The 23,505-nt window shown below is 37.2% G+C and overlaps 1 protein-coding gene across 2 annotated transcripts in view; it reads right to left on the reverse strand.

The window, feature by feature from the left end:
• Positions 1 to 23,505, reverse strand: part of LOC113093832 (dihydropyrimidine dehydrogenase [NADP(+)]-like) — a 149,836-nt gene that overhangs the window by 66,492 nt on the left and 59,839 nt on the right. For both annotated transcript variants that reach the window (XM_026259409.1, XM_026259410.1), the window contains 4 exons: positions 21,955 to 22,124; positions 18,656 to 18,866; positions 11,899 to 12,083; positions 8,495 to 8,710 (listed from right to left, as the gene is read on the reverse strand). In XM_026259409.1, coding sequence (XP_026115194.1) covers positions 8,495 to 8,710; positions 11,899 to 12,083; positions 18,656 to 18,866; positions 21,955 to 22,124 — 782 coding nt within the window. The remainder of the gene's footprint in view (positions 1 to 8,494; positions 8,711 to 11,898; positions 12,084 to 18,655; positions 18,867 to 21,954; positions 22,125 to 23,505) is intronic.

Genomic DNA, 23,505 nt, shown 5'->3' on the forward strand with positions numbered 1-23,505 from the left:
ACATGATTCTCGGCTTGCAATCATTCATCTGCTTCTGAGAAAAATATCTAAATAGAAATATAACTGAAAGTAGAATGAAAAAGGATAAATCTGAGTCATACTCCAGCAGCAACACACATTCTTTTGACACGTCTAATGCCTAACTGTGCCAAAATTATATGTTTGTTTGTAAATGTATGATACCAAAATTACTTTGAAGTCGAATATAACATGTTTGAAGATTAAAGGTGTTAAATTTCAATATTTTAAATGTCTAGATACTTTTTATGTAGGTATATATTTTTTTTTAAACATGCTGGTTTAAGATGACTGTAAGACACTATTGTTTGTAATGCTTGTTTAGAAGTAAAATTTGAATAGAAAACTGAATTGAAATATTTAAAGGTTTAAATCCAGATTGCAATGGGCCACTTATTACAGAGACAAAAAGTTAACAAAACGGTTGGAAAATTAAAATAAACAATTGAATGAAATAGGTAAAAAATAATAAATAAAAAAATCATTAAATTGTAAAAAAATATATATATATATATATATATATATATATATATATATATATATATATATATATATATATATATATATATATATATATATATATATATATATATATATATATATTATTATATTAAATTAAATTTGAGAATCTGAGACTACTAGTTATTTTTTTTTTTTATTAAAACATAGAACATTTTCATTATAAGAGTGGAAAGTTCAATTACAAAATTATTGAATTATAGAATGTCTTAATACATGGTTTTGTCAATGCAATGTAAATGGTCGCAAGTTTGCTTTGATGGTGACCTAGAAATAGTGCTGAAATCTGAAATGCATATTTTTATCTTCACTTTATAACTTAAAAATTTGTTTTCAGATAGCAAAAAAAAAAAAAAAACAGATTTTGGCTCCCACTGTAAGACACAAAAGCTGGTCTAAAAGCAGCAGGCCAAGGATTCTGTAAGGATAGAAAAAGGAGCACAAGTGGGTTTTGATGAGTTTGGTTGAGTGCAATACTGTTGGCTGTCACAGCATCGCTGGCGACATGAGGGGGGCCGCAACTCGGGTCCCTGCACAAATGACAAGTGGCGCTGTTTGCCGCAAACCCCCGATTCTGTCAGTCTTTACTTCTATCACCTCTCTGTGTCATGTTAACCGCCAGTCACTGCCAGTGTGCCAATTACACAGCCAGGTTTCCGGGCAAGCCACAATCTCTCTCGTTCTCTCTCTGTTAACAAACAAAAAAAAAAGAAAGAAAGAAAGAAAGAAAGAGAGAGAGCGACATCCACAAGACTTGCCGTGCAAGCTTACCCTAATTAACCATCAGCTTAATTAGACAATTTACTGTGTAATTAGCAGGCAATTAGTCAACACCTCTCAGATCGTAGTGACTGCTTTGACAGACCCACTTTTCCACTGCTTATTCCGGAGTCGAAAAGCACCTTAGTTGTTTATTTTCTCATCCCCTCCCCTAATGCATGCCAACTGCACGGAGGCACAGCATAATCACGACTGATGAGACGGGTACAACGAAAGACACATGTTAGTTAAGTGCGAGGTGGGTGCGAGATGGGGACGGTCTGTCCCCCATCACCGCAGACGGCTCCTCTGCATTCCAAACGCATCTTCGAGATGTTTTCCCTGAGGGGAGAACGAGAGAATCCTCTTCAACGATCTGTGATTAAACAGGGGGCGTGAGGACAATAATGATACATTTTACAGTGCAATCATGAGCTAGTTCTCGGTCAAAAACCTCTCGTCAACAGCCACTCTAGCTAAGCCACTAGTACAAAGACTGTTATTAGAGAGCATTGTGTCTCAAAGAAAGCAGACATAATGAAGCCCGAACTAGATTTTTACATTTCTCGACGGCTGCCAGAGCGTGGAACTGTGTACATTTTTCATTTTTCACATTTTACTTAAAGAAACTGTGTATACCTCATTTGCAAAGTTAAACTATAAAATGACACGGTCAGCAATATATGACCATCATGCACTCATGAAATCAGAATCAGCTTTAGCAAAAAACAATAATTCATTTTTTTTAAGTGAGTGAGTGTGTGTGCATGTGTAGGGACCCTCAATAGAGTTGTGCTAGCTGTTTTGCGCTCTCTCTCCCTCTCTCTCTCTCTTCACAGCAGGCCAGCATGCAGCTATGGGAGGCTATCCATCTCTCCGCTTTAACTCTGTCACAGAGCTGGAAGTGCAGAAATGGCCGTGTCACTTCCAAATACTCTCAGGGGGCCCCCATCCCAGAATTCTCTCCTGCTGGTGTGAAATGGAAATGAGCCTGAATACAGTGCATGCTGGTTTGTGCCAATCTCCAGCTACAGCGAGCAATCTAAAGCAACAGAAACGGCTCTCCTCAGTACCAGTGAAGAAAACTTAATAGTCGTGTTTTTATTTCTATTCGTCATTTAACACATGCATATGAAGCTTTGTGTTTAATCAAGCCAAAAAAAAAAATACTGGTGTTTAAATATAATTCTAGTTTAAACCAATTCAAATTGAACAATATATATAGATTAAGTCCAAAGCTATAAACATGGATCCATATCAGAAAATAAATACTGTATGTAAATAAAAAAATTAAATAAAAAGTCCATTGCAGACTGAGCCTTAGCTGTGAGATACAAGCTTGATGAGAACAAAACTGACAGAATATCTCATTATCCCACCCTGAGACCTGTAGCCCTTTAACGCGACGAAATGCTCATTTACAGAATTACACATCACCAGCACCACCTATTAAACACTCAAACCGTAAGAGGGTGTGTCCGTGTGTATTGTGAGTGCGCGTGTGAGGTCCACGACCTTTAACCTTTCTGTTCTTGATAAAAATGCTGCAGTTGATTAAATCTCGGTTGCTAATTAGCAGAGAGACATATAAAGCCATGCAGAAGACGCCGAGAGAGCAAGTGACAATAGTGTGTGTTGGGGTGAGGGGACACATCACACTTCATCTGTGTTACCATGGAGCTTCATCCAACACTTCTCATTAAAGTAAAAACCTCGATCTGAGACGTACAGGAAATGTGTGGGTGTTTGCGTGTGTGCCGGATTCCCTGTGCCATTTCTTTTGTTTTTAACCGCGGTTAAAAAAGTTGAGAGTCTGTCTTAATATTTAGTTCATTCAGATTTGCCCACTAAATCCTCCTACGCCGAGGTGAGAAGGCACGTTCAAGAATAGACCGATGTGCGGATAAAGTTTTTTAAGATAAAGTTAAAGAGTTTAAGAGCTTTCTATGGTGGGCGGGAGTCTAGCGGGTCAACAGCAATCATTTCTTTTTCTTACAGGTTAAAGTGCTGGAAATCTCACGTGAAAGACACAAAGGAACTATTAGTGCACAAGTATAAAATCCAACGGCTAGAAGTATCACCTACAGGTCCCTTTGGAGGTGCTGATTGGTGGCACACTGGTGCATTTGCCATTAATCAGGTTAGCTCCAATTACAGGTGTGATTTAACCAGACTTGTCCAGTCAAAAAGCTAATTGGGCTCAGTTGCCTTCAGCCCTGGAGGTAGCCTACGGATCCGTAATCAGTCCGAAACGGGCCAAACGCATCAATCACATATCTAACACTACTGTATATGGTGTGATGCACAACAACAAATAAACATAATTCATGAAAAAAGGATGTAATTCAAGCGGGTCATTTGGAAGATGGCATCCTTCGCCCTCTTTTTCAAAGGAGTAGCAAGAAAACAACACGTTTGCATGTGCTATACAGTTCATTAATCCTAATTAATGGTCACAGAGCTTTGTTAGGCAGTTCTCCGCTGATCTAGCGTGCAACCCGAGCTAATTACCAATGCTGAGCAAAAGCGACGAGACCAAAAAGCGTGAAGATTCTCATATTCGAAGACAATGCTCTAAGCATCTCAAATTCTATCAATAGCATGTGGCGGTAATGTTACGATATGGGGGGATGGAGTGAAAAACAAAACAAACAAAAAAAAACACGATATAAAAAAGAGAAATCCCCTGTGTTTAAGGCGGGTGATAGCGGTGTAGCGGCTGTTCATTCATATTGACATTAAGAACTTCTTTATCCTTTTTCCCCAAAGAAAAGCCCCCTTACAATCTCTCCCACTAAGCACACAATAAAGAATAATATGATTTCTGTTTACAGAGATATCAGGTGGTATTTCGGCATATGCTTGCAGGCAATAGATGCAACAGTATATTACAGCCCAATCTGGCATCTACAAATGTCAAGAGTAAAGCAGGACTCGAGAGAGAAGGGGGTGGGGTGGGGAATCCACACGAGCTACAAAGTTCAAACAGACAACTTTGCAGCCAACTGTCAGTCGTCCACTTCCTCTTTTAGTCAAGAAAGAAGGTTGTCAGAGAGGGAAGGTAATGTGATCTTGGGCAAAACATCCAGATGGTGCACCGAGCTCCCAAGGTAAACAAACATGGGTGCAATTTCCAGCTTCCACTTTAACTCTTTCTTTCCACCGGGTGTAGAATACGCGGAGGAGGTGGGGGCAAGTGTTTTCACAAAGATGTTTTCAAGTGCCAGTGTGAATAAATGTACATTGAAATGCAAAGAAACAAGACAGTCTATGATTGGCCTGATGTTTTATTCGTATCTAAAATAAGGCGATGGGAACATTACCTCCCCTGTTGTGTATCCTGTAGTTTCATTCATACTCAAAGCCGGAGGGCGCTGTCGCACAGAAAGTCCAAAATGGACTCATAGAAGTAATTAACTTAAAGAGATACTCCATCCCAAAATGACACTTTGGTCTTTAATCACTTACCCCCATGTCGTTCCAAATCCGTAAAAGCTTTGTTCAGCTTCCGAACACAATTTAAGATATTTTGGACGAAAACTGGGAAGCTTGTGACTGTCCCATAGACTGCCAAGTAAGTTACACTGTCAAAGTCCAGAAAAGTATGAAAGACATGAAGTGAAAGTGACATACAGCCAAGTAAGGTGACCCATACTCAGAATTCGTGCTCTGCATTTAACCCATCCAAAGTGCACACACACAGAACAGTGAACACACACACACACACACAATGTTTATACACACCTAAAGTAGTGGGCAGCCATTAATGCTGCAGTGCCCGGGGTGCAGTTGGGGGTTCAGTGCCTTGCTAAAGGGGACCTAGGTTGTGTATTGCCGGCCCGAGACTCGAACCCACAACCTTAGGGTTAGGAGTCAAACTCTCTAGCCACTAGGCCATGACTTCCATCTGCCATCAGTGGTTCAACAGTAACATTCTGAAGCAACAAGAATACTTTTTGTACGGGAAAAAAACATTACGGTTGAACCACTGATGGCAGGTGGACTATTTTGATGATGTCTTTCATACTTTTCTGGACCTTGATGGTGAAATTTACTTGGCAGTATATTGGACAGTCACAAGCTTACCGGTTTTCATCCAAAATATCTTAAATTGAGTTCCGAAGATGAACTAAGCTTTACAGGTTTTTAACCAAATGGGGCTAAGTGATTAATAACAAGATTTTAATTTTGGGGTGGAGTATCCCTTTAAGACATACCAGTAAATTTCTAATATGGACAAAGGCATCCAGCTATAGCTGCAGCGAAACTAAATATAAATAGCAGAAACATTTTGACCAATGAATCCTGAAGATGATAAACGCTAGATTGCAACAATACATGGTTCATGTGTGTTGCATCTCCAGGTGAAAAACTAAATATATTAATAATGCAGTGCTAACTGGGTCTATCATTTATTGCAGTAAAGAAACTACTAAATAAATTTTCCGCATTATTCTGTGATAAAAGTTGACAAAAAGTGTTTGTAGTATATAAACCAATCATACAATTGTCATAAGGAAAATATAGAAAAAAAATGTATAGTACAAATTTGATTTCCTAACCAATTAAAAATAAGAGATAAGAAAAAAATCAAACCTGTACACCAATAAATAAATACTGTTGACACTTCTGTCCCTCTCACTTCCGAAATGATGTCTACGTCGCTGCACCACCTCTTCCCTCCCACTGCTGTTTGTCTCTGGAAATAAAAAGCTGACCTTTTCCGAAGGGCCGGCACACAGTTTATAAAAGCAGAAATAGAGGCAGGTGGCAGGGGTCTATAAAACAGGAACAGCTACATCACTCACTCACACATCAGAGCAGGAGAAACATCATTTACACACTTCACATGCTGTCCCTCACCGTCTGAAAACAGCTGAGTGCCGAGGACCACGGCTCGGAAAAAAAAAATATATTTGACTCAGTCTTTCCCACTCCTGCCTCCTGTCAGCAGCATATGGAACTCGCTGCATTACTATAAGCAATGTCTATCACAAGTTTAAGTGCTTGTCTTTTAGGGGCTTCTTTTATTTAGCTTTTATTTATTTTCATTTAATATCCCTAGTGCTGTTAATGAGAAAATAACCACAGAACAAACATATATATACCTGATTAATATTGACTTTGCTAAAAAGAGAGAATATTTCAAGTTAATAAAACCCGTTTTTGAATCGTAACTGTTAGTTTTCATACCAAATCTGATTCTTTAACATTGAAAAAGAATAATTCAAACAATTTGATTGCATGTTCATTTTAGCGACAACATTTATAATCATAACAAATCGTAATCACACTTAAATGGCTTTAAGCACAAAATAAAGAGGAGGTGAAAATAACATCTGTCACGGTGTCATATCACCTTTCTCTCTATAGATTCATCTGTTAATTGAATCAAATAAGAGTCTACAAAAAATACACTATAAATGTTACTTGAGATACTGGATGGAAAACGAAGGAACACAATGAGAGCTTTTATGACAAAAGTGATTAAATGGAGACAAGTGCTTTTAAGAAAAAGGCCCAGTAATCTCACGTGTCTCATATGAAGTTTCACAAGAGATCTCAAATCAATGTTCAGATTTGTCATGACATCACAGCATGCAATCAAAACAATTTCAATATGAAATCAGCCAATTCTTATCAAAAATTTCCTAGACTTGCTGGTTAACATTAATGCTAAATTGACCATTTTGTTTAACATTTCTAAATTTTTTTCATATTAAATATTCTGTTTTAAATGTTTCAGATATCGAAACTAAAATTGGGGGATTCAAATAGGGAATGCTGTTTCATGTTTACTTTAATGTTACAGATCAATGGTCTTATTGCATGCAATTTGAAATAATATTTTTATTTGTAGGAACTTGAGGACAAACACTGGAGACAATGCAGATACTTAAAGCTAAAATAAAATCTAATTAAAATATTAGATGAAACTATAAAAACTGAACAGAAATGCCATTATAATAAAAATAAAGTATATTAATTATTTAAAGTTAATAAAATTACTAAAACTAAAATGAGAAAGCTAAATAGAAATATATTCGAAAAAATAAAACTAAATAAATATTTAAAAATGAAAACTGAAAATATAAAACTAAACGCTTATTGATGAATTAATACTACAATACTAAATAAATAATACTAAAATTGAAAATACTTTCTAAGGTCTAACTGTGCGTTCACACCGCCGGCGTCGAGAGCGTCAAAGCGGCCGGAAGTCATTGATTTTCAATGTAAGCCTGCGTCGAGCAGCGGCGAGGAGCGGCACGGCACGACTTGGTCGTTGAGAGCGTCGAGGAGAGTTTAAATCAAGGCAACTTTATGGTAATGAGCTATGACGGGGTTGGGCAGCAACCAATCGGAACGTAGAAGTCCACCGCTTGAGAGGATTCCAGAGAACGCAGCTCCGATCATTAGTTCCCAAGCACAATGGAGGAGACAGGTTGATTATTGCTTTTATCGCGTTTGCAATTATCTATGATGTGTCCCTGTTTGCGTACGGGAACATAAAAAAAAATTATTAAAAGTGATACGTGGACCAAGGTGTCTGAGATTGTTCATTTTAAGTAAAGGATCTTAATATTTCGTCCACAACAATATTTGATGAGGTTAACTTATAACGCTACTCTACTTGTGGTTAGTCTGCACGAGATCAACAAGCTTGTTTGCTTTGCGGCCGCTTTAAATACAAAATAAGCATTCGATCAGAGCGTCAGAGCGTCTGAGCACTCACGAATCTTTCTGCAGCGTCGTGAGCAGAGCGGCCAGAGCGACCAGACGCCGGCGGTGTGAACGCACAGTAAGGCCCCTACATATAATAATGACATGATTAGTAATAAGGAATATAGTAAACAATAGTAATAAAAACAACATGAACATATATTTAAAATGAAATAAACAAAATAAAATAAATAATTTATAGGGGTTCCACGTAAAAATGTAGTAATGAATGGTAATAAAGAATATGGTAAAATATGGTTATAAAACCAGTACGCAAATATATTTAAAATAACATAAATAAAAAAATAATATATATATATATATATATTTTTTTTTTACAAAAATGGGGACTGTCATATCTGGGGTCCTTGGCATTAGAAGTTTGAAAACCCTGAGGTATGAAAAACAATAAAATTTTACACTGTCTCTTCTGAAAATACAAAACAAACACTATAGTTTGATTTGCATTATTTACCTTGTCCAATGAAAAGGTTTTGGTGAGGGCGAAACCCCAGCCCTGTTCGAAGGCCCTGCGGATCATGGTGGCGCTGGTGGTGGGTGGAGCACTGGCCAGCCCGAATGGGTTGGGGAATGTGATGCCGCACATCTTCACACGGATGTCCACGGTGTCTATGGGTGAGTAGAAGAGGGGCAGCTGGGGAGGACCACTGACCGTCTGCCCGAAGATGGACTGTAACGACAAACAATCACAGCACATGTGTAAGACTTCATCTAAGGTATTTTCTACTTTGTGAGAGGGGAAATTGACAGCATTCACACAGACAAAACTCAGAATCCTGGCGGAAAGGTTGTGATCGCTCTGAATGCAGGTTTCTGAAGGTTACTCTGCTTTTGCGGGACGCCACACATGTGCATTTAAGGCTACAATAGAGCAGCTGATCAGAGTGAAATAGCGGCGTGTTTGTGCGTTTGAGCGAAACCCAGCATCATTGTTTATCTCTTCACATCGTGCCACAAAAGCAGCAAACAGCAGTCATACATCAGCTCTCTCTCTAATGAGCCTCACGTTTATCAAACACGTACGATTGCCCTTGTGGTGATGTCACAGCCGCATAATGAACGAGGGGGTGTCAAGTTAAGAGAAAACGAGAGCAGGAACATGACAGCCCACATCCTCCACAGAGAGGCCTCATCACTGGGAAAGAGAGAAAACGAGTGAGAAAAACACCCGAGACAAACAACTAATGCCGAGGGACGTTCCTGAAGCCACTTGGGCCCTGGCGGATGTTGTAATTGTCAAACACTTTGTCACCAGATAGATCTTTGGCAAGATGATATGCTATTGATTTTTCTTTTTTCAGAAGCACTTGACATAATTAACCAGTAAGATTTGAGAACAACGTGATTATCAATATTGAGGAATAATTTGCACGGCGAAAATTCTGTCATTAGTCAGCTGTGTGACTTTCTATTTTTCTGAGAAAATATTAAATCATATATTTATTTCACAAAAATTGTAAAATCCAGAAAAGGTGTACAAGTATTAAAATTCCAAAATAATTTACTAAATAAATATGATTAAACTATAAACAACCAAGAAACAAACATTATTAATAACAATAAAACAATCAAATATCAATACAATAAAATAAATGCAAATATTTACGCAAATAAATAAAAGTATCTCAACAAACAAACATTTTCTATTATATAAAAAAAAAAAAACTAAAAAAAGAAATTAAGTAAATATTAATAAATAACTTTCTTTTCATTATTCAAGCATCCAAATTCTAGTTGTCCAGATCATTATTTTCAAGATTCTGTCTGGCATGGGCAAGCAGGGGCGTCGGACTGAGGGTAAAACCAGTACTGATTACCAGAGCCCCAAAGGAAGACAGGGCCCTTGAAAAGTCCGGAATATATTTTATTTTTCCTGGATATTTTCATGTGGGGCCCATCAGGACTGCCTATGCATGGGGCCCGGGATCTTGTGCAACGCCCCTGTGGGCAAGTATGGTAGGAAGATAATTTTCTTCTTTTAAACTTCAGAATAATATGCACTGATAATCATACAAAATAAGTCCAGTAACATGTAGTAAACAAGGTCAATTTTCTTATTCCTCAACATTTGATTTCATGTTGACTTTACAGTCATATGTGATGAAAAACACTCACGCACAGCCTTCTTTTCTATCTACTCAAGAATAAACTGTCATATAGTCATACAAGCAGTCAGTGTTTTGTCACATATATCTTCATAATTGCATAATACACGTCACGATTCCTTCATTTAAGCCTGGATTCTGACGGTTTTGTTGGTGTACGGGTTTGATGGCTTTAGCAGCATGAACAGCCACTGATGTCTCAGCAGGGTCTCAGTCTGCGTGTGTGTGTGTGTGTGTGTGTTTGACAGGCAGGGGGCCTCCATAAGCCCCTCTCAGGAGCCCAGACTGATCTGGCTCAGCTAACGGGACAATCCTAAGTGCTCTATCTCAGTCCCTGACCTCCCTCATTCACTCTCCACAGTTACTTTGCTAGTAGCAAACTAATTAAGCCGAACAAGCTCGTATCGCCGGTGCCTCTGAGGTGAGATTCACAGAATAATCCTGCGCGGAACAGCATTCTCACTGTGTGGCCCCGGCGTGTGGTTCTGCCGCGTGAAGCCACAGGAAGACCATTGTCCTACCGCCTGCTATAATGCTAATTTATTCCTTATTGTGCTCTGATTACTCATAAACCGACTCATATTGAGAGGCTTTTGTATCCAGCGGTGTCACAGCTCACTCTTTGTAGAGAACATGTAAAGCTCTCATCTACATAATTAATCAGCACTGCAAATCCCCCTTTTCCATTGGGTTTTGTGAACTTAACACGGGACATAATCAGGGCAACATCTGTTTCGGTCTCATCAGGACAAAAGCAAGTGTTTTCAAATGTGGATTTGTTGAGAAAATGAATTTGGGCGTGCGTTTACGGTGACACAATATTGTCATTTGGGCAGCTGACATGACATCTCACAGCAGAGATGGCGAAGTCCTGCAGTGTGATGATGCACTCCATCTTAGAGTATTATAAATGGCATTTTCGGTAATTATTTTATAATTATTATGTGTGCAGTTTGTATAACCTCATCTTGCCCTGGCCCTGTCATCTTTTACTCACCCTAATGTCATTCCAAAACCATATAAGACTTCTTTATGTGAAATACATAAATCCAAGGCTCTCTTCCACTCACACACACACACACGCACACACACACAAAGTCTCATAAATCGAAAAAAGACCTAAAGCAGACATAAAAAGTCATTATATGCTGAAAACCTTTCTCTAAAAAAGCTTTCCTGCATGATGACATCCAGAAAAGTCTATAAAATTCCTAAATAAATAAATAACTAAACATTAATTAAATTATTATTAAAAACACGCACGCATAAATAATACAAATATTAATAATAAAAGTACAATTATTATTATTATTATTATAAATAAATAAATATATTAATATACTGTATTGCTTTTCATAATCCAATAAATAAACTTTTTTCAGCTGAATATTCTGTCTCACGTGTAAATAAGACACTTTAAGGAAAGTAACTTCCATCGTTCACATTTCTTTCGCATCAACACGGATGGTAGCAATGTATTTTTATCCATTTTATCTAATTGATATACATTTGTATTGATATATTTCATAAACGTGTGCTTTACGAATACTTGTACTGTAGTGCAAAAGTCATATGGATGCTTTTCTTATTGTTATTTTTGGAGCTTAATGGCCTGAATAGAAGAGTTTTTTACTATACATTAAAGAGCAGCTCAGATATTGTATAAAACATTGGATTTGGTACATCACATGGATGATGACAGATGATATTTAAATATTCCTGATTCCACAAAGAAAGCAAGAAAGAAAAGCACCTGTAAGTATCTGTGCATGTGCCAGGAGGCCTGTTTCCCATCATTGACTGCTTCCACTGTGGTATTGGCCAGACCGGCCACATCGCCCCCAGCGAACACCCACGGCTCACTAGTCTGCATGCTCTCCAGGTCCAGCTCAGGAAGCCCCCATCTGTTTAACCTGATGGGAGCCATGGCCTCCATCACTGCAGAGAGAGAAAGAACTGATAAAGAAGAAGGCCAATTTATGAGAGGAAAGAGGTAACATGGAAAAAAGGAAAAACCTGATAGACTGGAAATGGCAAGAAAATAATACCAAGTCAATGACAAGACAAATGACGAGGGCTTTTTCCCCCCAATGGCGTTTCTTTTTCTTTTTGCGAGGTTAATGTAACATCTCCTTGTGCATTTCATTCACTGTTAGTAACGTTAGTGGGAAGATAGTCTGTCAAACTGATCTACATTCTGAAATGACCACCCCTCCTTTCTCTTGAACACACACCATCCATCTTCTAAAGGCACCGCTGCTCGGCATGGACCGCGTCCTACATTTATCAATGAAGAACATTCCAAATACAGATCTAAAGGCAGGATGCCCAAGATTTATTGCACATTAAGAGGATTACTACAGAGGTATGGAACTCCTCTTATTGAGTAAAAAAGTCAGCTGTTTATTGGACACTGTTACTCAATCACAAATGACAGAATAACATCAGCCATAGAAGAATTACATGAACTGATGTTGCTTAAAACAACCTGAAATTATATTTTTTTAAAAATACATATATAAATTAATTATTAACTATTGCAAAGTGTATAACATAATATATGACTGGCAGAAGGTATTACAAATTCTATTCTATTCTATTCTATTCTATTCTATTCTCTACTACTGCTCAAGAGTGTGATGCCCCATCATTGATGATTTCTGAGGGATCAGAGTTTTTAAATATTAGTTTTAATAAACAGTCGTTGCTCTGGTGACTGTTTACACAGTTTATCAAAATCACTTACACGCTGTTTTCCGTTATATGTCTCCTTTAATAACAGAAAGCGACAAGCATGCACACCACCAATCAGATTTTCCAAACACTGGAAGTCAGAATTGTGTATAAACGGCAAACGCCGGAGCCCACCCAATACTTCTAAGTAAAAATAAATTGGGTTTTCCTCTTCCTCCTCATAACTAAGATTTCGATTTTCTTGCGGCCGATTTAAGAGACCCGCTGAAGGGAAGTGATGTTAAGAACTAAGTTGTAATATCCTCCAGTGAGCTGGCAGGTCAGTTCAAAGACAGAGAGGAAGAGAGATTGGCTCCTACACATGACACTGTGCCTGTAATCCTGATCGTCAACACTTTTTCTTGCTCTTCTTCTCTATTATGTTTTCCCCTTTATCTCCCTCTAATGTCTAAGTTCTCTGCAATTGTCTAGACCTCTTCAACAGCTTCACTTATCCTATTTAAACACACACACACACACACAGATGCTAACAGTGAGTTGTTTTTCTTCCTCTTCTGTCTGCTCTGGAGAGGTAGTAGAGTGTGGCAGGCCTCTCACAGCCCTCAGAGATCATTCTTAAGTAAAGCAGCAACTCTCTCTAGCTCTCTCTCTACCCATGGGCATTCTCCTCACTGGCAGATGCAAATTGCAAGGGTCCATTAAGCAGAGGAATCCACACTGGAGAAAGGAGAGGATGGGGATTGTGGACCAGCACACTAGCATAGCTATCATTCCATCAGAACATTCCCATTGTTCTCTACTACAATAGCACAAATTTCAGTGTTAGGCTACGTATGTTAACACTAGCTCGTTTTCGTTTTAAAACACATAACGTTTGCTACTGTCACGTCTGCCGTTTACATAACCCTGGCGTTTTCGACCCTCGGAAACGGAGACTTTTGAAAACACTGCAGACCCCGATTTAGTTTAAAAAAAAAACTCTGGGGTTGCGTTTTAACGTAAACTGACCCAAATAGTGACTTTTGAAAACAATACACTCTGTGTATCCTTGATGACCATGTAATGTGACAATAACATCATGCTTGTTGTAGCTGCATAAATGGTCATGTGACATGTTTTTAAAACACAGTGAAACCACAAGGGTAGACAAGGATAGTTTTCAAATGAGATATTTGAAAAATAACTCTGATCAAAATTAGAGAACGCTTACAGATGCCTGTAAGTTATTGGTATTAATATGGCACTGCAATGCTGCTAATTTCCTTAATTTAACTGGCAGCATTCCTCTAATTTTAACAGATTGCATGGTGGCAGGCTGCTCTTAGGTGACTGAAAGAAACTCTGTGAGAGCAGTTTCTCCAGATGAAGGTCAAAGGGATCTCATCAGCAGAAAGAATCAAAAGGCTAGGCTCAGTTTTGCTGAGGAGCATGTCATGAAGACAGACGAGAACTGGTCCAAAGTTCACTTGAGAGATGAAAACAAGTTTAATTTATTTGGGTCTGATGGGAAATATTATGTTCGTCATCGAACTGGGGAAAGACCGAACCATGTAAAGAAGTCAGTGAAAAGTGGACGAGGAAGTGTCATGGTTTGGTGCTTTTTTTGGTAATTTTTTAGCACTTGACAGTTTCTTAATATTCATAATTAGACACATTTTGCAAAACTCCTGTTCAAATTGTTACAAAAGAATTAAAGTCAAATGGGTCTGAAATGAGATGAGGGTGAATAAAGACAATATTTACAAGTATCCTCAATCTGTTCTAATTTGCTGGTTTTTATATATATATATATATATATATAAGAAAGTCAGTGCATAAAGCCTTGTGTTTGAGTGTCAAGCTCAAATGCAAGTTGCTGTTCAGTCTTGTGCCGGAGAAAGCAAGCAGCCTCATTACCGCTGATGGAGTGTGATTAATGGAATGCTGATGTTTGAATATTCGGCCGAGCGGGTGGGTGGGGGAGGAGCCCTGGCTGGAGCGACAGGAGCCGGATGCAGAACACTCCATCACAATCCAGCCACTCTCCCCCATAAAGAAATGGGCAAGAAAAAACAGCCAAGTGTGGCGAGGGATCAAATCATCTGTTAGCTCCAGTGGGCAGGCCTGCTAGATTGCCAGCCAATTTTTCTAGCCATGTCAGCTGTTCTGGTACCGGCCCTCGACGGCCGCAGCCAGACCAATCTGATCAGACACTTGAGTGGGCAAGTAATTCATATTTCCTAAATGAAAGAACACAAGACAGGAAAGAAAAGAAAAAAAAAACACCATCCCTCAGCGTTTTTTGCAAAACTAAAGGAAGCTACAGTGCGGACAGAACTGTGGCTGTTGCTTATGTTACAAAACACAATATCTGCAAAGCAGAAGTACACTAAGATGACAAAAATAGGGATTGAGATGAACACAGGCATGTCTGAACAAGACCATCTGATTCCATTAAACCGAAAGACCGCCGCACACACAAACGCACAACAACCTCATCAAACACAATAACCTCCCTACAATCTCTTTGCGAAATGACACTAGCTGGCTTTCGGTCAAGTACACTATTTCCCGCTCCTGCTAAGAGGTGATTTGGTGTGCTTTAATTAACCTTGTAGACTAATTGCTAATAATGATAACCCTCTCCTGCTGCGCAGACCTTTTCTGATGCTTAACATGTTCCACAGATGCTGTGAGCCGGTCAGACACCGTACAATAGTGCCAATAATACTTACGAAACAACTGGAGGTGCTCATTTCAAGAGGAGGACAAACAACTTGGATTACATGCAAGAAAATTAAGAAATTATAGGACTGAAGAAGGGACCAATATTACAGTCTATCCAGGCATAATTGCACTGTGGTAATGTTTGCTGGATAAATATATTCTATTTATTCAATAATGCATAATAAAACTCAACATAGACAATCATATGTTTAAATATAATAATTGCAACTGTATTTATATACAAATGTATTCATCATTAAGTAAAATGTAAAATGCGTTTAAACACATAATCATTATAATATACTCTTTAAAGATAAAAGCATGAAATGCTAAAAAAAAACATTTTTATTTTGCATTTATACATTATTTATATGTTTGGGCACACTTGACTGAACACTTTCTTGCCATGAATGTTTATCTTGATTGATTGCAATTAGTTTTGTAGATATAAACAAATTCTGCCTAGACATGGGATTTCTTTACAAAAGTACAATTTTAGTTGACAATGTTTTGAAATGTTACAAAATGTTACACAGGTGTTCCTGTAGCTCAATTGGTAGAGAATTGCTTATCAAGCGCAAGGTTGGGGGTTCGATTCCCAATTTTTTATTAAAATTTTGAAATGAGGCCCAGAAAGTGATGGAAAAGTCCTGCCAAAACAGGAACTCCATCAATACACGTTTTAAGCATCACATTACGAAACATGCTTTTTCAACATTCACAAACAGTATCTAATTTTTATGTACCAAAAATTCTGTTTGCGACCGTTTGAAACAATTAGTTTTAGTTTGAGATCATGCAGGCTGGTCAGTGAGTAAACTCATAGCGTGGGTGGGATCGTTCTCATTATGGTGAACTCATGTCTGCTCTGGACACTACAGTCTCTCTGTGACATTACACCTTGTTTTTTTTAATGCAACCCTAATTGAAAATCATAGCGGGTCTGCCCTTTATCAGCCTGAACTAATTAGTGGCCTTCATAATCATGTCAGAAAAAGTTCTGCTCTGTCATCTGCCCTGAACACGTTGTATACTGCAGCCCACCAATAATTAGCAGGTCTGCTGATTACAGTTTTTAAATAGTTACAATTCATATTATTAATCAACTGTTAACTGGGTTCATTTAACTAACTGAATGATGTGCTGGGATCACAAGTACCTGACCACATCTATCAGTACTAGAGAATAATCGGATGGAAATCCCAAGTCAGTATTTAGCAGCAATTTTGAACGGCTTCAGTTTACCAGAGGAATCATGCTAAAATTTGCTAGAAAAGAATCAAAAAACAAGTATAGTAATTAGCATCGGTAATAAATGCAGTGCATTTCACACACTGTCACTGGTCAAAGATCAGGGACTTGGCGAGCAGATAATTATCCGGGTGAAAAAAAAAAAGGTGATTCTGATGCTGCTGAGTCTCTCTCTAATGGACACGCGGTATCTCTCTTCATCCTGTAATCATGTCACTAAGACCGTCCAGGAATAATTTTGAGTTGTAACTGTGCGGTAATGACTTGCATTTGCTCCCAGAGAGATCGGCTGACTGCAGGAGCTCAATACTAATCCATTCACACTCTGTTTTAAGATGATTTCCATTTAGTAACAGCATAAAACCAGTCCAACACCATTTGTCACCACACAACCATTAAAGACAAATACATACAATATAAATACCATTCCAACAGCACACCAGTTTTAAATCTCTGACTTGACTCAAAATGTTGATTCTGATAAATAAATAAATACGGTAACACTTATAGGGTCCAATTCACACTGATAACTAGCTGCTTATTAGCATGTCTATTATTAACATATTGGCTGTTTATTAGTGCTTATAAAGTACATATAATGCATGACATTCATAATTCTACCCAATTCCCTAAACTTAACAACTACCTAATAAACTATAAGTAAGCATCAAATAAGGAGTTAATTGAGGCAAAAGTTATAGTTAATGGTTAGTTAATAGTGTGAATTGGACCCTAAAATAAAGTGTGACCATAAATACAAATATGCATAGAGGAAAAAGTCATTTCCAAAAGGTGAAATAAAGTTTCAAATAAATATAGTTACATTGTGATATTTAAACAAATTAAGACAATTGTGAGACATAAAATCACAATTACTAGAAATAAAGTTGATGATACATAAATTAGCAATTGCGAGATAGTTACATGTATGAGAAATAAAGTAAATATTGTGATATAGAAATACTAATAAAGTTCCCATTACTTCTTGTTTTAAGTGTGTGGTGGACATATTTCAATGTAAATGGAATCAGATCTACCATTATGATGTTTTGATGAGTTAAAAAACTATTCCATATTTCAAAAATGTACTAATTGTAAAGGAAAATACCAGTAGTTTTCTGTTAATATTCTATGATATAATATAATATCATCATATTATATTAATATAGTTATATGTAAAATAGTTTTATATTAAGTAATAATATAATATGAAAGCAAAAGACAACTCGCATTTCAATGTAAATGAAATTATAGCTGCCATTATATAACGATATATAATGATTTCAGAAAGTTAATGATAATAATATCAACATGTACCATGTACAAACTGTAATTATTTCTGATATGAGTTTTGTTGTAATGAGTTTTATTTTAAAATGATATTTTAATTAGAATAGAATAGAATAGAATAGAATAGAATAGAAAGGAATATGGCTTTGTGTGTACGATATGGTCAAGCTTTAAAACCCACTGCTGATTTCCGGACTGCTTGTGATAAGGAGAAAGTTTATAAGCGGGGGCCTGGGATACACTTGTACACTTCACTACTTAATCAGATGGCACTGGTGCTGAATTCGACCTAATTCAAATGAATAAATCTCTGAAACAACACCAACAACATGGGCCTCAACCATTTGACGATGGCAGATGGGTTTACGTACAGCACAATGAGCCTGAGTCCAACCCACAAACACGGTTCAGAATCACAAAATGTAATACTATGAGACGTCGGGTCTGTTCCAATACTTAGAAACACATAGAAATTGATTGCAAATGCGCTGCATATGTTGAACTGTAATTATTCTGAAGAACACATTTGGGAAGAGTGGTGTTCATTTGTAATAAGGAACATACAATACCTGCGTGGTCATTCATCAGAGAGCCGAAAGCACTGATGATATAGTCTGCCTTCAGTCGTATGATCTGCTCTTCATCCTCCACCCACTGACCCGACTCTGTTTGCTCAGTTCGGCAGAACTCCATTCCATGGACCCGGCCTGCCTTTAGCAACACCTCACGTGGAGAGAGGAAGGGCAGGAACTCACATTTCTCCTCCTTGGCCAGCTCCATCTAAACACATCAGAAACTCCAATTAAAGCCCTAAAACAATTAGAACTCACGTACAAATGCTTCTAGCTTGACAAAAAATCTTTAAACGAAAAATATCTGACATGTCCCAGAGTGCAAATTTTACAAAATGAAAAATGTAATGAATTGAATTGTGTGGCCTATTGTTCTTTGCATAATGCTTCTGGTTTCACCTATAGTTCTACTTTTTTAAGCATGCCTTATACAGTGTTTAGAAGACAGTATACAGCAAATATGACATATTAACTGCTAGCTAACACTCCTTTAGTATTCAGATATGCACACTTAATGTGCATTGGCCAAACATTTGCATCTTATATATCCTTAAATATATATATACATACATACATTCATACATACATATTGTTTTTAACCTTAGATGTCTTCACTGTCCCTTTAAATGCTATTTAATGCATCCTTGAGAATTTAAAGTATTCTTTTTTTTCTTAAGTGCACTTGAACACACGAAAAAAAGAGGGAAAAGAATAACATTCTGTCATCATTAGTCAACACGATGTCTTTCCCATCCAGCAAGACCTCTCTGCACCTGCAGAACACAAAATAGGATATTCTGAATGTCAACGACGTGGTCGAAAAAATTGGACCCCATTGACTTGCACTTTAAGGACTTGTGTTACACTGAAAAAGTAAGACATACAAGTTTGAAACAACACAATGGAGTGTAAATGAAGACAGCATTTTCATTTTTGGGCGAGCTATTCCTTTAAGTATGTTTCTGGTCTTAAAACTGAACGAGTGCAAAGTTAGTGCACATAACAACAACCAGCAAAGGTCACGTCTTTTATCCGGCCAAGAGATAATGAAGCGCATGATTACGAGAGCGCTGTACCTCGTTAAAAGTACGACCCGGCTTGGTGGAAGCACGTCAGAAAGTTTACAGAAGATTTTCTCTAAGACTAAAATAAATAAATTAATAAATAAATAAAAACAGATGAAAAGTGCGGTTGAATCTTCTAAAAGAAGCCCACTGGCTTCGTGGAAGGGGCCGGTGGGAGGGATGCAGTCGTGCGGTGACAAATTCTATTTTCCTATTACTACGTTTCCATAAATTGTCTCAGTTCACGTCAATGCACAACCGAGCGCTCTGTTCCGATTATGTATGCCTACAGGAGTCTTAAACTTAATATAGCTTATAAACAGCTTTAATGAGTTGAAGACGATGGCGGCCGCATTAGGCGAGCGTCTTCACTGGAGAGTGTAAACAGATGTGAATAATTACTGCACTTTACCGTACTTTATCCTAATGTGGTGGGTGATGTGAAGAACAATGTGTGAATCAGACTTAAAGGTGAAGTGCGTCATTTTCTCAGCGTTCAAATAGTTTCTAATTTCACTTTAGTGCAGAGAGAGAACTACTGGCTTTGTGCCACTTTGCTCTGGCTCAACCAATGGTGTGAGTCTGGGGGCGGGGCTACCTGCTTCAAAAACTTTTTTTTTTCAATTATTAGATCATCAGACATTACACAGTTTCACATTGGCACTGCATTTAGTACTTTTACTTGTACTTTTTTTATTGGACTTTATGGTCTCAAAAACATAATGGTGCAAAAAAGAAGTTCCCCCAGTACATCTGTGACACATATTTGACAGCTTCGTCTAAATAGAGCTGATCATGACACGTTTAGCCGGCTAGCATCATTACCGGAGTGGAGGCGGCTATATAGCTCACCAGAGAGCCCTGTGTGTGAGTAGGACAATTGACAGTAATCTCCCCCTGAAAGCAAAGGCAAGTCTGCAATAAATGAGAGTGGAAAGGCTTAGGAGCGGTGTCGGTGGTCTAGAGAGAGAGGACACTCTCACAGAGCTCTTCATAAATCTCTGCTTCACACTTCTCTCACACCAAATATTAATAAGCTTCACTCTGCTGCCTGATGTTGACTCTCTTCCTCTCACTTCCTGACTCTCCTTCACTTTCTGCCTTCTTGGTCTTCCCCTACTTGTAATCGTTTTTTCTCTAGTCCTTGAAGAAAAAATGCATTGAAAACAAACTTTAAATTTAAAGGTTCCACTTGGAACTCTACAAAACACTTTCTAAAAAATTAAACATTTCTATGTATGTTAAATGAAAAAAATATATTCTAAACTATATTCTTTGAAAAGTGATGCATCATCCCGCTTGTTCAATTTTCGTAATGTCTTGGGTAGGAGAAATCCTGATTCCTGACCATGCATGCGTGTAAATAATAATAGTTATTTTAAAACTAGCTTCTTCAAATTTCTAATATATATTATTTATAAATAATACATTTCTAATAATTAAACAGTGGTTTCATTTAATATATAAATTTAATTCCATAGATCAGGGATTTTCAAACTGTGGTCACAAAAAGTCAGGAAAAGTTACAAGTAAAAATTGAAATCAATTCAATTCAAGTTTATTTGTATAGCGCTTTTTACAATACAAATCGTTACAAAGCAACTTTACAGAAAATTATGTTTCTACAATATTTGGTAGTAGCTTATAAGTGGTGACTGTCAGTTTGTGCACGTACGACAGGATTTTTAGAAAAATTAATATAAGACGTAGTCAGCCAGACAATGAACATTATTAATATTATTAATAATTATTATATGATGCAGTCACACTCGTAGCAATATTTGTTAGTTCTGTTCCTTGATTTAGGGTTAGCATCATCTGGGGTCCACTGAGGGACCCCAGAGGATCAAAGAGGATCAAAAGAGGATCAAAAATGCAGCAAAGCAAATCATTTTGCAATGATTTTCTAACTTTGGACACAAAGTCAGTCTGAAGAAAAGTTAAAAGAAAAGCAGATTATATTTTTTATTTTTTAAACTGTGGACACAAAGAAAGCCTTCTGGAAAGTTAAAACAGACTTGTTTATTATGGAAATATATAGTCAAATAATAAAGTTTGTTTTTTTAAGAAAGAGAGAACCTAGTATTTGATCATAGTAATTGATCTCTGCCACCGATAACAAAATATCAAACCCAATGTACCACCAAATTATGCTAAAACCCTTACTTTTAAGCATATATTTAGTCTTCTTTCTGATATGATCTCACTTTCATTCTATCTCTGGCTCCTCACCTCCTCAGGAACTGCTCGTATGTTGGTGAATCCCTTCCTGAAGACCACAAACACACGACGGGCGCCGCAGCGCAGGGCAGAAGTAGCGCAGTCGAAGGCCGTGTCTCCAGCGCCCAGAACGATCACAGTGCCACGGAGCTCCGGCAGCACTGAGTGACAACCACACATCCCTGAAATCCAAGAGACAGGGGGACGAGGACAAGAAAGACTGAGAAAAAGGGGAAAAAACAACAAATTCTGCCTATAGAACAATTCTCACTTGACGGCTCAGCAGATGCTTGTTCATAAAGCGCTCTAAAATTGCATCTCGGAGTCTCACAGCACGTCACTATCAAATTATTCTGCTTCCATCAGAGCCTGGTTCACCTCGTCTTCCTGTCTTTGTTTTCTGTTTTTATGATTTCATATATTTTTCCGGAAATGTCCTTGTATCAGTGGTTTTATACTTCACACCTGTCGTGGTACTGCTTTTATTTGTTGATGCGATAAGGGTGTCTGCGCCTATATTGAATGCAATGAATTCAGCAAATGATAAAAACTATCAGCATCTGATCAGCTGACACTATTTAATGTCTTATAAAATTATATATATATAAATATATAAATATATAAATAATTGTTATATATATATATATATATATATATATATATATATATATATATATATATATATAACTATATATATATATATATATATATATATATATATATATATATATATATATATAGTTATATATATATATATATATAACTATATATATATATATATATATATATAATAATAATTGCTATATGTAACTATTCTAACTGTATATAAAATGCTCCTTTGTACATATACAGTATATAATGAACAATATAAAAAATGTTTTACACTAGCATTTTAATACTTATCAAATATATATAATATATAAAACATTATTTATATTATTATATTATCTTTCTGTCTGCAGTATAATGGCAATATCAAATGTGTAAAAACATCAATTTTTTTTTAAAGCTCTGCAGCATTTTGTCTCAAATGCTTGTAAATATTCAGATGTTTCTATTTCATTAAATCCTTGGCCAACTGCCTTAATGCAGCGAGTTGCATTAAAAGGCAGAACGGCACATTGGATTAAGATTTATTCATTACTGAGGTTTTATTCATTCAATCAAGTTCTTTCCCCAAAATTTCCATTTTCATTTGATTCTGATGCCAGTATTGTGAGTCTACACCCCCATTGATCTGGGGAGCGGGAACAAAAACTTCTCATCTTCCTTTCTGTTCTTTTCGATTATTCAGATATACCTTCAGAAACAGCAATTATATCTGGCATGGCAAACTACACCATGCACCATTTTCAGGCTCCTCCCCTTCTTCAAAGTATGCCAATGAATAAGTGTTTCATCGTTAAAGCCAACACAAGAACAAACAAGTTTACCTTCAGAAAATCTCATCACAGGAAAAATATCAAGCCAATATCCCGAACAATGATTACCGCTGGTAATTATGACAGTTAACAATCCATAATAGTACTGAATAATTACTATATTCATGGTACTTCAAGACAT

The sequence above is a fragment of the Carassius auratus genome, unplaced genomic scaffold (genome assembly GCF_003368295.1).
Source record: "Carassius auratus strain Wakin unplaced genomic scaffold, ASM336829v1 scaf_tig00215163, whole genome shotgun sequence".
Taxonomy (NCBI): domain Eukaryota; kingdom Metazoa; phylum Chordata; class Actinopteri; order Cypriniformes; family Cyprinidae; genus Carassius; species Carassius auratus.